The 14,044-nt window shown below is 44.8% G+C and overlaps 1 protein-coding gene across 1 annotated transcript in view; it reads left to right on the top strand.

Moving 5' to 3' along the window:
- Dmgdh (dimethylglycine dehydrogenase) overlaps window positions 1-12,030 on the top strand; it is a 67,905-nt gene extending 55,875 nt beyond the window's left edge. Inside the window, exons 15-16 of the mRNA XM_057789509.1 lie at window positions 4,543-4,677; window positions 11,572-12,030. Coding sequence (XP_057645492.1) covers window positions 4,543-4,677; window positions 11,572-11,817 — 381 coding nt within the window. The 3' untranslated portion in view covers window positions 11,818-12,030. The remainder of the gene's footprint in view (window positions 1-4,542; window positions 4,678-11,571) is intronic.
- The last annotated feature ends 2,014 nt before the right edge of the window (window positions 12,031-14,044 follow it).

The raw sequence follows: 14,044 nt of genomic DNA, 5'->3' as shown, positions 1-14,044 counted from the left end.
CGCCGGCTTTGCAGTTCTGGTACTACAGTGAGACCGGCCCTATGACTATAAGCTCTCGTAGGCTCTGTGGTCTACCTCTGAATAAGGCTGTGGTTTGTCTTGATGGGGTGAAGCCTGAACCAACCCTTTCCCCAAATGAGTGACCTCAGGACACAGTTTTCTCAGCCTCTGAGTCACACCCAGAGCACTGAACAGCTGAGCGGAGGATGTGACAGTTAACCCAGTCTCAGGATAGCAATGACCTTGAGCTTCCCAAGGAGACCTCCGCCAGGAGGCCTCCCGTGATTCTTTGAGCCCATTTCAAACAAGAAGCTTCTCAAGTGTGTATGAGAGACAGTGGCAGTCTGGCTTTTCATCTTCACCCTGTACTCTGGAGCAGCTGGTAACCAGCGGCTGAAAAACACAGAACAGGATTAGACGCCCATGCCTTGTTCTTGGGGATTCTGGGATGCCGGATGTGAAACTTATTTCAGTTCTGTCTTTGGAACTTCTAATATTTGAGTTTAAAGGATATGAGCCCAAAACCTAAGGTAAACTGATGACAGATACCCTTGAATTTCTGATGGCATTTTATCCTGTATAAACGGGAACGGAAGACCCAAGCCTTCATCCTTCTCCTCTCCTCTGGTCTATGGCAGGCCCCTCTCCCAGCTCTGTGACCCAGTCTTCCTCCCGTGTGGCTGTCACCTTTGACTGCGTCGTCAAACACTTCACTGCCCTAAGACTCATTCCCCAAATACACTGGTTTAATTTACTGAATTTACACCAGTATTCAGGTAACATGCACGCCGTTAACAGGGCTAACAGAGGCTGAGTAATCAGCTTCCACAGACAGCCTACTTTGTATATACGGATGGTATATTTAGTGTGTATCACAGGTGGCTGACTTTATGACTTTTACTGGTATTTAAAAGTAGTACACTAAAAAATATGTCAAGACTATTTTTAAGTTGAAGACTCGGTGCCTCAGAAATCGGTACATTTCTTAAAGGCATTAACTGCTGTTTATATCAGTAATTCATCAGTGACTCAGTAAACAGATGTATTTCTGTTCTTGGGTCATTCTGAAAGTACCACTTTTAATTACAGCATCCCCTGCAGACTTGTTGCTTCTCATTTATAATCAATTAGTAGGTGGTAGAGTAAACTCTTGAGAGTAAGCCAAATAAAACAGGGTTGAAATGTCATGACTGCACTTTAAGTCAGCCGTGTTGGGAGTCCCGTTAGATTGGGAGGGGGCGTGTGAAGGGGTGGAAGCTGACTTCTTCCTCTCTGTTACTGTCCTCACTGCCCTGACAAAATGCCTGGCAGAAACAACCTGGAAGGGGAAGACTATTTGGCTCGTGGTTTCAGAGGGTTCAGTTCATGTATAGGATCATGCCAGCGAAGAGCCCATGGGAGAGAGACTTCGCCCATGGCCGCCAGGAAGCAGAGAGAATTGGAGTTGCAGAAGGGAACCAGGGCCACCAACTCCCATAGGTCTAAACAAATTCTGAAATCACCTGTGAATTAAACCATTAGATCAGAGCGCTCACGCTCTAATCTCTGCACACTCCCCAGCAGACACACGGAACTCTGCTTTATGAGCATCTTCGGCGATTCTCATCGGGTCACGTTGACTACACGAACCATCGCGAGATGTACGGGCAGTGAGGATTTGGTTGTCAGGGTATTGTTAACACTCGTGTCGAAGGATGCTCTTGCTCACAAGATAGAGACAGAAGTTGTCAGATTTTATTAGTATTGGCTTGCAGAGTGTTTTCAAATATTTCACACTACAAAACTACTGATAATAAATGTCAACCTAAACAGACAGAGGCCACCTGAAGGAATTTTTTTTAAAGCATTTTCCTTTTAGAGATTTTGTGTTTTGTTAATCTTGAGATTCTTGAGAAAAACAAGTTTCACAACTTTGAGCCCAGTTGGAAGCAAGTTTTAACTAAACACTGGCCAGGTCCACCTCTGGGTCCCCAGAAGACAGCCATGGACCACATTTTGCAAGGGCTTAAAAAGGCCAAAGTCATAATTCATTGCCTTTCACCTTAGGTCCAATCAAGGGGGAGTATACATCCTGATGTCTTTCCTGCCTACAAACCTCCCACCTACATGTGATCAAGCACTTCTGGTGTAGTTGCTTCAAATAAACTTGTTTAGGGGAGAGAAACCACGTGGCTTATTTCCCAAGAATGACAACTCCCAATTTCAGGAAATTACCTTGTCCTTGGGCAGGTGGGGCTTACAGGTTAATTTTGACTCTTACAATTTATTGATTTTATTTTGAGATAAGGTTGGCCTTGAACTCAAAAATCCCCTTGCCTTGACCTCCCAAGTGCTAGGACTCCAGGCATCTCAGTGTTTGGAGTATTTCTAGCAGCCATGCATCCCAGGATCCTGATACAGATGTGTTTGCGTCTTTATTTGTTTTTACATATGGACAAACCTACAGATGCTGGTTTGTGTTACCACTGACTGAGCCTCAGGTCCTTGCCCTGTGAACTGGTATACCTATCCAGTCCTATCCAGTCCTATCTACTCCTATCCAGTCCTACCTCAGGGTTACTGTGACGATTACCGAGTCGCATAGCCTAATCCATCATAAAGCTGACCCATCGTAAATGTGACTTAGCAAGAATTATTCTCTACTGAGTTATTCCTGTTATTTGGTTACTGGAAGTTTTGGGGAGCTCCACCTGGGGTGCCACCTGTCACCACAGAAACTGGGACCCTTTTCAGGGTTCTTAGTCTTGTTAGTGAAAGAATGAAGGACAGACTCAGAAGAAATCTCCGGGGCAGTTTTATTAGCATTTAAAAGAAAATGGCAGGATAGCAAACTCTAAACCTCAGCAGCTACCCAGAGGAGGGAGCTGGAGCAGAGGAAGAGCAAGGCTAAGAAGGCTAAGCCTTTTGTAAGCAGCCCTGGGGAGGTATGGGTGGTGGGCTGCGATGGAGGATAACGCTATAGAAAGAAAGCAAGTAAGCCCAAGTGTCCAGGAAAACATGCCCATGCTTTGTGAAGTGGGAATAAATGAAAAGGGGAAAAAAGGAAGTTATCCTTCGATGAATAATTCAGAACGGTGGGCGTAGTGGGCAGACGGCAGATGTAACCTTGACCCCTGGCTGTAGCTCCAGGTTCGACTTCACCAGAGACAAGCTTTCCAGCGAAGAAAAGCACATTGTCTTAAAGGGGCAGTTATTCCTCCAATCCCATTAAACAAAGGTTTTTAGTATTTAAACCTAGGGTAATGGAAGCCTGTGTCCTGTGCAGGTCAGCAACTTAGATTGCAGTCCCTGCAGGACCCATCCTGGAAGCCTAGCATCAGTGAAGGCATGGTGAGGGGGCATCAGGTGTGAGGCGGCGTGTGAGAACTCCCGCTGATTGTCGGCGGGCATGGGCTTTATTGCACACAGTCCTAAATGTTTCGCATTGAGAGATCACTATATAAATCTTAGGTGCTGGCCACAGAGTACGCCTTTGGCACAAACTAGTGTTCCCTATCTGGCTAGTAGAGAAATAAAGTTTACGACGGCTTCTTTGGGTTGTGGGTTGTTTGTTTTTGAGTGTGTGTGACAGTTGATTTCGAGACTTTTTTTTTGCATCTCAAATGTCTTTTATTGTAGCGAATTCCCTCTTCACCCCTTGAGATGTGCGTGTGTGGCTTATCATCTTCTCTCCTGAAGGGCACTCCTCTCTCCTGGGCACTGTCCTTGCTCTTTGCCTCCGGTGAATTTGTCTCACTTTGTCCCAGGTCCCCTGGCATTCTGGCTGGGTGGAATTGTATCTTCCTTTCTTTATTACCCAGCGTCGCCGCTGCTCAGTTATGGCTCACTGCTGTGTCCTGCTCAGTTGTGGGGTGTCTAATAATGGGAAAGCCTTCAAGTTGGAGCATGGTGTTGTCAGTCACGTGTTACTTGGAAGAAGGAAGAAAGGCTAAAGAGCAGTCTCAGGAGTAAGGTCTTTGTTACAGATGCCCACATCTGACTCTGTTACCTCACAGCCTACACGGGGTCTCACTTGGACTCTGGCTCCACACCTGTGTGTTCTCCTGAGTAAAGTAATGGGAAAAGCCCAGGAGTTAAAACATCCCAGGGAATTTACTCTGAAGGAGAAGGGAAATGTAGCATTTAGGGGGAGTTTTTGGCATCACATATCAAAGAATTTTTTTTTATAAAAACTTCCAATGGGTGGAAACATCCTTTGTCCAGATAGCTGATGCCACTGTCCAGACCCATTAGACACAGGGCCACTTGTGTCACCCACTGGCACGGTATGCATGCTTTCCTTACACTTTTTTCGCTGAGTTGGTTCTGGTAAAATTGTCTTCCCAAGTTATTAAATTAAGTCTAAGCTATTCCGAAGGAATGGGTGGCTGGTACCGTCACTTGGCCACTAAGAAATATTTGTGTAGACGTTTGATCCAATCTGTATTTTTATTTAATGTGTAATTGGGGAAAAATAGCAAAGACAAATTTAAATGCTTGCATCTCTAACCTTGTCACGGTGTCTGAGCCCTCATTCATCATCATTATCTTGGATTCCTGCAGCCAGCCGACTTCATAGGCAAGCAAGCACTGAAGCAGATTAAAGCCGAGGGCCTGAAACGGAGACTCGTCTGCCTCACCTTGGCAACGGAGGATGTGGATCCGGAGGGAAATGAAAGCATTTGGTACAAGGGCAAGGTGGGTGCCAGGGCCACCCCATCACCCACGACTGAACTTCTCTAGGCTCTACTGGGGTGGATGTTTTTTTCCCCTAATTTATCTGCTTACTGAAAGGATGACACAGTTTTAATTTCTGAGCTGACGTTAAAGAAACAGAAAGCAATTAACTGACAAGAAATTGAAATGCTGCTCATTTTTATAAACAGAAGAATCTATGTGCATTTGAAAATATATAGCCAAAGATTTTAAATATATTGGGAAACAATATATTTATGTATGTGAAGGCAGAAGATTGATTTTTTTTTTAAGAATTTGGTATTTGATTTAATTTCTCAGGAATCTCTTTAAAAGATACTATTAACACAACAGCCACAGATCCAAATAGACACATCATGACAATGAGGGTTGAAGCTTAGATGGTGACATGGGAGGGAGCCACCTTCTCATTTGGTTTTTCAGGAAGAATATGGCCGCTGTCTTCCAACTTTGCATTGTTCACGTCCTTCTCAAAGTTCGGTCTAAGCAGGGTTAGTGGGATAGCCCAGCCACAGGTCTCTATTCCCTTCACTTTCTCTGTTTGTAAAGTCCAGTGTGGCTCAGCATCTGGATGTGATTTGGCTGGTGAGGGATGCCCAGTGGGATGATGGGGGAGAGAGAGCACTGGCCCTTCGAGGCCCTTCTAAGAGCTGTTTATTCCATATAGAGCAGGGTCAGCTTTGTTAATATGAGAAGCTCAGAGATCCCGGTCTTGTGATTTTTCTCACCGACTGCAGCGCCTCTGAGGCCTGTTTTCATTTTCTCCATCCCTCTAGTGGTAGGTGACTGGAGTCGGGGACCTGTGGCATCAAATCATAACCTCACTGAACAAACACACGAACGAAGGCACACGCCTTTTGACAGAACTGTTGTGGCTGAATTGCCCCTATATACCAGATATTTTTCACCTGTTTGCTCGTTTAGCTTTGCAGCATCCCTGCTGGACACGTGTGAGCATTTCTGTCGTAAAGATGAGGCTCAGAGAGAATGGGTAAATCCGTTTAGTTTCTACAGCTAGTGATTGGATGATGGAGCTGAGTTAATCCACCTATATTAGAGCTTTGATTCTTGCTCCTTCCTCTAAAGACTGCTGACTCCTTCAGTTTGTCCTCTTTCTGTCCTTGCTGGTGTACCCTGAAGTCACTTTACTACCTAGTTATACGCCATAGCTCCACATGTTGTCTGAGCGTGTTATCACACACGGTGGAGCTGATAGGCTTTCCTCAGATCTCCAGTTCCTCTCTGCCTTCCCCACCAAGCTGGTCTTCACTTCCCATCTCAGCCAGGGCTGAGCTTGCTCTTCTGTTTGAAATGTTCCTTGTGGCCCTTCCTTCCTCTTTCCTTTCTCTATATTTGGATCCCCTGGAAACAGAGTTACAGATGTAAACCACCAGATGGACATAGAGAATCAAATACCCCAACAAGGGCTCTCGGCTACTGAGCCCCTTTCCGGCTCTTGACCTCATTCCTTGATACATGTTGTTAGCTAGGAACTCCAATGAGCTCAGCATTCAATAAACTGAAGCAGGAGGATCGTCAGTTTAAGGCGAGCCTGAGCTATGCAGTGAATTTGAGGCCAGCCTGGGTTGCACAGCAACTGCCTGTTCTTCCTCCGATTTCTAGTTTGTCCACAGTCGACACGACTTCTACCAAGCACCAGCTGCTACTACCCAGGTTCTTGACCCGATTGCTCACCTTGGTTTCTTCATCTATAGAATGAAGCCCCTGGACAGGATAATGCTACACCTGTTTTAGTCAGGGCTGCTATTGCTGTGGTGAAACACTATGACCAAAAAGCAAGTTGGGGAGGAAAGGGTTTATTTGGCTTACACTTACAGATCACTGTTTATCTCCAAAGGAAGTCAGGACAGGGACTCAAACAGGACAGGAACCTGGAGGCAGGAGTTGATGCAGAGGCCGTGGAGGGATGTTGCTTACCGGCTTGCTCCACGGATGGAACCACCCACAATGGGCAACCTAGAGGAGGGAAGAATTCTTTTGGCTCAAGGTTTCAGGGAACCCAGTCCTCCGTTGGTTGGCCCCATGTTCTTGATCAGAGCATCATGGCAGGGGGTGGGTGGGAGCAGAGCAAAGCAGGCTTTTCTCTTCGTGGTGGGCAGGTAGAAGATGGAGGAGGAAACCAACAGGAAGTGCTAAAGCAGAGGCCCATGGATGTAGTCCCAGTGACCTACTCCCCCCCCCAGTAGGCTCCATCTCCTTCCTTTCATTGCCTCCCAGTGATGCCATCATCGTATGGACCCATCAAGGCGCTGCTCAGCTGATTAGATCAGAACCCCCATAATGCAGCTGTAACTGGAAACCTCCTCATAGACATATGTGAGCTGGGCTTTGCTAATCCCACTGTTTCATAATTCAAACAAGCTGTCAATCAAAATTAGTCATTAGTCTTCCGTTACCCTCCCACCGACATGCTGCTGTACTCAGCCGTGAATGCTGGAGATGTCGTGCTCACTCTGTAGTTAAGGATGGCGCCGAACTTCTGATTCTCCTCCCTTCCAAGTGCTGGCTGGTATTTCAGGAGCATGCTGCCATACCCAGCTTTACGCTGAGCTTGGGATGGAGCCCAGGGCTCTGTGTGTGCTAGGCGGGAGCTCTACTGACTGAACCACATCCCCTGCCCAATCTATCTTTCTTACCTTATGCCAATTATAGGATCCTTCCTCTCAAATTCCCTAACAGAAGCGTGCCTGCTGTTGACGCTTAGTAGGGTAATCCCGTTTATCATGCTAAAAGCCTTCTTTTTAAAAGCCGTCTACCAGGCTATTACTTTTTTTTTAACTTTTTAATATTTATTATATATTTATTATATATACAATATTCTGTCTGCGTGTATGCCTGCAGGCCAGAAGAGGGCACCAGACCTCATTACAGATGGTTGTGAGCCACCATGTGGTTACTGGGAATTGAACTCAGGACCTTTGGAAGAGCAGGCAATCCTCTTAACCACTGAGCCATCTCTCCAGCCCCTAGGCTATTTCTTTTAAGCTACCAACCAGCTATCAAATCATGAAACAGAGACTTATTATTAGTTTTGAATGCTCAGTCTAACTGAGGCATGTTTCTGGCTAACCCTTTTAACTTAAATGAACATATTTTTCTTTGTTTATTTCTTGTCTTGTGGCTTTTTACCTTTTCTTACTTTCTTGCTATCTCTGTCTGACTGGCTGACAGCTGCCTGGCTTCTGGCCCCAGGTGTGTCCCTTCTTCTCTCCTCCTTCTTCTCTCCTTTCTTCTTCCTTCTTTTTGAGCCTAGATTTCTCCTCATATTTATTTTCTCTGCCTGCTAGCCCCACCTATCCTTTCGCTGTCTAGCCATTGGCTGTTCAGCTATTTATTAGACCAATCAGGTACCTTAAGCAGGCTAGGTGAAGCAGATGCAACACATCTTTACATAATTAAATGCACATTCTTATATCATAAAACAAATGCAGAATAAACAAAAGCAACACACCTCTATGCAGGTAAAGTAATAGTCTGCAGCATAAACAATGTAACTAATTAAAATAATATATCATATAATATTCCTAGTTAAAAGATCTTCCATGGCAAATCCTCATTTCCAAAGATCGTCTTTTAAAAATGTTAGTAAGTGTCTGAATTGACACACTAATTATGCATATCTATGAGGGGCCGTGTGACACAGTGTGGTGATCCTTTCAGGGTGATTGACAGCTCCATTATCAGAGACATTATCATTTCTTTGTGTTGACAGCACTTATTTTTATTTGCTTGGTTGGTTTTTTTGTGATAGGGTCTCTCTAGGTAGCCCTGGCTATCCTGGAATTTGCTATGTAGACCAGGCTGGCCTCACCTGCCTCTACTCCCCAGTGCTGGGATTCAAGGCATGGGTCACCTTGTGAGGCAATCGGGAGCATTTAGAACCCTCTCTATTAACTACATGAGGCACTATCCTTCTGGTCAGCTATTCTTTAGATTCTGGAATGATAGATACTTTTTTGCTTTTTGTTTCCTGACTGTGCTTATCTCCTATGCTTTTGGTATTTGACGTTTTATTACTACAAACATTTCAGTGTTGGAGATAGAAAAGAAGTTTATGTTCTTCAATGCATTTTATATATTGTTTTGGAGTTTACTCTGTGCCAGCAATGTTATAGGCACAACAGCAAATTAAACAGAAGAGAACCATTGTCTTTGTGGGGTTTATACACTAGGGAGAGGGGGTGGGCAGAGAGGGGGTCCATGAGATGTATGCACAGTGAATGGTGATGGGCAGCCTTTGGGGACAGTCCAAGTGGGGGCTGGGGGATACCTGTCCTTAATATGGTTTAAGTTTTTAGAAATTAAGACATAAGGGCACTTTAGTTCTGAAAGACCCTTAGCAGCAAAGGGGGTTTTTAGGAAGAGGCTTGTGGGAAAGTCTAGAGAGCTCAGGAGGTAAGCGCAGTGGTCATTGTCATTACCTTTGTCTCCTCCTCTTTCTGCTTACAAATCGCAATACATAGGGACAGCAGAAGAGGCACAAGAAGTTACCATGCAACTTTAAAATGTGCCACTTTCTTGAAAGTTCATTTCCCATGCTGTCCTGCATCAGTGAGAGACTTAATTTAAGAGACAAGTGAGAAAAGGCTAACAATAAATGAGAATTATATACATTGGTTAAAAGCAAAATCCCAAGGTCAATGTTCCAATAAACGAAGAGTGAGGGTCTACTGGGGAGGGTGGGACACGTGTCCTTATGGTGTCCTCGGTGAAAAGGGATGGGTCTAATTGAACCCAGAGGAGTTGGGGTAGATCGTGCTAGAAGAAAAAAAAAACCTCTCTGTGGATTTTATAAGTAAGATAAAAGGAAAGGCTAGATTTTGAAACTGTCTCAGGCTAAAGTAGAAATGAAAGTCAGTGTTAACACAAGACAAAGCCCCTTTAAAAATTAACACTCAATACAAAGTCCTCTTAGGAGACTAAGGAAGAAATGCCAGCAAGCATTTCCTGTGGGGCCTTAGGAGAAGCAGGATGTCTGTGGAATCTCTGAGTGATTGAGGGCTTGTGATCAGTGAGTCAGGGAACAGCACCCGGTGTCACCCAGAACTCTTCCTGTTTCTTAAGTAGCCCAGGCAAACCAGGTCAACTCTCCTACCTGCCCACACAAATCTCTGGTTTACAGATGTAGAAAGGGATCCAAAGTCACCAAGATAGCCTTTAGACCCCCATCCTCTTGGACCCAGATCCTTGTTTTGTGTTACTAAAGTCTGACCCAAAGGAGAAAAAGCAACTTCAAAGTGTGTGCAGTATTTTAATTGTCAATCATATGCCAGGAGAAAACATTCAACTCCGTTGTTTCTGTCTTTAATAGCCAGTTCTCGTTATAAGTTCACGGAGAGCTTCTGATTCAGGATTTCAAAGGGATAGTTAAAAACTAGGACCTCAGAGATAAGGTCTAGGGTTAAGTTCATGAGTGTGCTAACATCTAAAAGGCTGAAGTAACGAGGGCTAGCCTGTGCTCTTGTCAGAGGGACTAGGTGGATTCATGCTGTGAGTGTTGACACCACCCATGTGCAGTTCTCTGTGCTGGACAGAAGGAACAGCAGAATGTCATGAGACCTCGTGTGTGTGTGTGTGTGTGTGTGTGTACATTTCTTTACATGTCTTATTTTGCTTTTGTTGTCTTCTATTCTTTGTTCCAAGCAGTGTTTTGATTTAACAAGTGGTTTTGAATTTTAATTTCTTCAAAGAGAGGTTTTTACTTTATGTGCCTGTTTGCCTGCTCATCTGTGTACCATGTGTGTGCAGTGCCTAAGGGCCTGAGGGGACGCCAGGTCCAGGAGCTGGAGTTGTCACAGGTCATGGGTATTGGGACCAAGAAGCAAGTGCTCTTGACTGCTGAGCCATATCTCCAGCCCGGCATTCTGTTTTTATTTCTCTGTCATCCTTTCCTTTAGATCTGGCTTGCACTAGCCTTCTGATTTTCTAAAGAGGCTTATTGCATGATTTTTTTCCCCATAAAGTTCCTATTATCAAATCCTGGGTTTTGATTGCTTGATTGGTATTGTTCACACCCCAGTTACCTAGAAACGTCCCTGTTTTTGATGGCTTGTTCCTTTGCCCATTGCCAACTAAGGTAGGGTGCAATCTTACCAAACACATTTTTATTGACTTATCTATCTGTGCTGGTTGTAGCCTTCCCTCCCTCTGGAAGCTTTAACCCTCCATTTCTGCCAACCTAATTCCACCTGTTTTCAAATTATAAAGTAGGCTTTTCATGTTTTAGGCCATGGCGTTTTGGTTCTATTCCCTTCTAGCTCTATTATTTCTCCCACCTAAGCTGGAAGCTCTTGAAGGTAGGTGCCAGAACTCCTGCCCATTTCTCCAGAGTATAGGAGACGTGGTAAAACTAACTGCTAACATCACACCTTACCTAGGTGCCTTCTAATGGGCAAGGCTGAAATGCCCTCCCTAGACGGGATCTCCGCAGACAGTGCTGGTGAGGATGTGAGAGGCAAAGCCGCCCTCGAACACTGCTGGTGGGAGGGTTAACTAGTGAGGTCCCCAGGGACAAGGAAGGATGTGTGGAACTGGAGATCATTGTGCTAAGTGACAGAAACCAGATTCAGAAAGACAGGGTTATGTGTTTGCTTTCATCTGTGGAATACAGATTGAAAAATATCTATAGGTAAGGCATAAAAGTAGAAAGGGACCAGCAGGATGGGGGATGGGGAAGGACATGGGGCACACGTGTAAATATTTCAGGGTGAATTGTATTCTGTACTGTGAATATATGCTAATAGCCTCCTCCCCGCTGTGAGCCAACTCTGTAGCCCGGGAAACATCTGGAGATGAAGAGCGCAAGGCTCTGACCATTATGCTGACATGCTGAGGACAGCTGTTCTTCTTTTTCAGGTGGTTGGCAACACAACGTCTGGAAGCTACAGCTACAGCATCCAGAAGAGCCTGGCTTTTGCTTATGTCCCCATAGAGCTCAGTGAAGTGGGGCAGCAAGTGGAGGTCGAACTGCTGGGTAAAAATTACCCAGCAACCATCATACAAGAACCCCTGGTACTCACGGAACCTACCAGAACCAGACTCCAGAAGGACGGTAGAAAGACAAAACTTGAGAAGGGCCCGTTCCCGCCAACTGGGTTGTAGCTAACAGGACTGCTCCGGAGTCCTGTTCCAACCAGGATAAAGGTTCCCAAGACTTCATTTCAGAATCATCAACATCTAGACCAACATCTTAGTAAAAGCTTTTTCTTAATTGTTTTCTGAACACCGTGGCTTGATGAATCAGTGATTTCCGTCATCCATTCAAATGAGGAACTTAACGGACACATTTTATTCCCCCAAACTGATGTATATGAAATCCAGTCAGAGAAATATTAGGCGCTGGCTAGCATGAAATCATGATTCTAATGGAATTAAGGGACTTTGTGCTTCCAGAAACACAGAATGTGGCTGAAAGCCGAAAACAAGTAGATAAATTACCTTCTACATAAAAAGATGCAATGACATGGATCCATTTGCTTTTTTGAGAAATTTTTCCTTGGGTGTGTAAGTGTGAGTTTTAAGTTTTCATAGCATGTCTATGATGGGGGCAGCTGCCTTTATTATCTGGTCGTCACGGACATCTTTATGCAGTCCTCTCAGATATATACCGGTTTCTTAATGGCTTCCATGGAAAGCGGCTTTAGGGACATTGTGATTTCTCTTCCCGGGCTTTGCTTGCAAAGGGCTTGCGGAGAGGAGAGTCTTGTCAAGGAAGCGTGCTTGTAAATCTCCAGAAGCGAATTGAAGACTAAATAGATTATGCCAGCACAAACACAGTTTGAATACTGAGTGCCTCTCCTGGAGAGAGAATTAATGTGAGCCGACATCACATGGCGTTCTTCTGAGAAGCTTTTCACAAAGCGTTTGACCACGCAGGTTTGCAAAGGCCTAAGAGATGACAGGATTACCCGTAGCGCTGTAGATGTCAAGGGAGAAAAACCGAGAGATAGTCCTTTGATATATTTTTTAAAAAATCATTAGAGTTTAGCTGATGGAATAAATCAAAAGGCTTTTAAAGGTGGTAGGTATATCATTCATGATTAATTTACACATATATACATTTGCTCTGTGGTTTTGAACTTTTCCTAGATACCAAAGAAAACTGTTCCTGAAGACTTTTAAGAGTCTGTAATCAAAACAAACTCTAAAATGAGTTCTTACCCTGCAAATTTTGAAATGACACCAAATTTACATTTTTAAATGTTTTATCCGAGAAATTACATACTAAAAGTCTCTCCCGTCATTCCTTTCAGTATGTCCTCTTACATAAAGAGGGAGCCCTTGCTTACAAATGCTTCCTGATTATCAGGAATTTTATCCAGGCTTGAACCCAGTTCCCCAGTGAGGCTGGCAGAAGGCCCTGTGTCGGGAACATGGCTTCCTATCCTCTGGCTCCATTATCGGATGGCCTCAGGAGAGTTACTCTCTATGCCAAGTGAGCTTACATTCCTCTTATTCTGAAGATACAACAGCGAGAAGCAATGTGGAAAGCAGAATATTGATAGCGAGGAAGAGCGGCTCATGCCTGTCATCCTAGCTCTTGAAAGCCTGAAACAGGAGGATTAACTCAAGTTCTAGAAGAGCCTGGGCGACAGAATAAGACACTGGTTTTAAAGCCCCCAACCAAACAACAACAACAACAGAAACCAAACAAACCACAGCCAACCAAACAAAACAGCCATATTAAATTGGAATGCACAGGACGTAAGCCTCGAAAAGAGGCCGCCTCTTACGTTGTAAGTTCACTAGGAAGTTGCCCAAGTTCCCTCTTCTGTTCATGTTGTACCATTAGGAGTTAGGTCACCCCTGTGCTCCTATCCCCATCAGTCAGTGGTGTGACCTTGTTCTAGGTAATCCATTGCTACACAGCCCAGTTTGCCCTTAGAGAGGCGAGTTAAGCAGATTTCTCCCCGTGGGAATGTGGGCGGTGTCTCACAGCGAACAATCTGGTTAGTATGCAAAATTGGGGCTGACAAGATACACAGCAAAAGAAGCCATGAAGCCTACAGAGGCCACGAGCTCCTGAGAAGGGAGCCCCAGAAAGACAGAGACCACAAGGTCCCCAGGCACTCAGCTCCTGATGGCTAGTCAGCAGCTCTCGGATGAGCACTGTGACCCAGAAGAGCTCAAGAGTGAAGCTGGGCTTGGTAGCTCAGGCCTATAATCCCAATTTCCTGGAAGCATGAGGCAGGAGATTCCCAAGTTCAAGGCCAGCCTGGGCAACTTCGTGAGATCCTGTCTCAAAATCAAAAGTAAAATGGGCCAGGGACATAGCAGTGTGGCAGAGTATTTTCCAACCACTAGGAGGCCCTAGGTTTGATCCTTGGCA

This window comes from Chionomys nivalis, chromosome 15, assembly GCF_950005125.1.
Source record: "Chionomys nivalis chromosome 15, mChiNiv1.1, whole genome shotgun sequence".
NCBI lineage: Eukaryota > Metazoa > Chordata > Mammalia > Rodentia > Cricetidae > Chionomys > Chionomys nivalis.
This window is presented reverse-complemented; position numbering and strand designations above follow the sequence as displayed.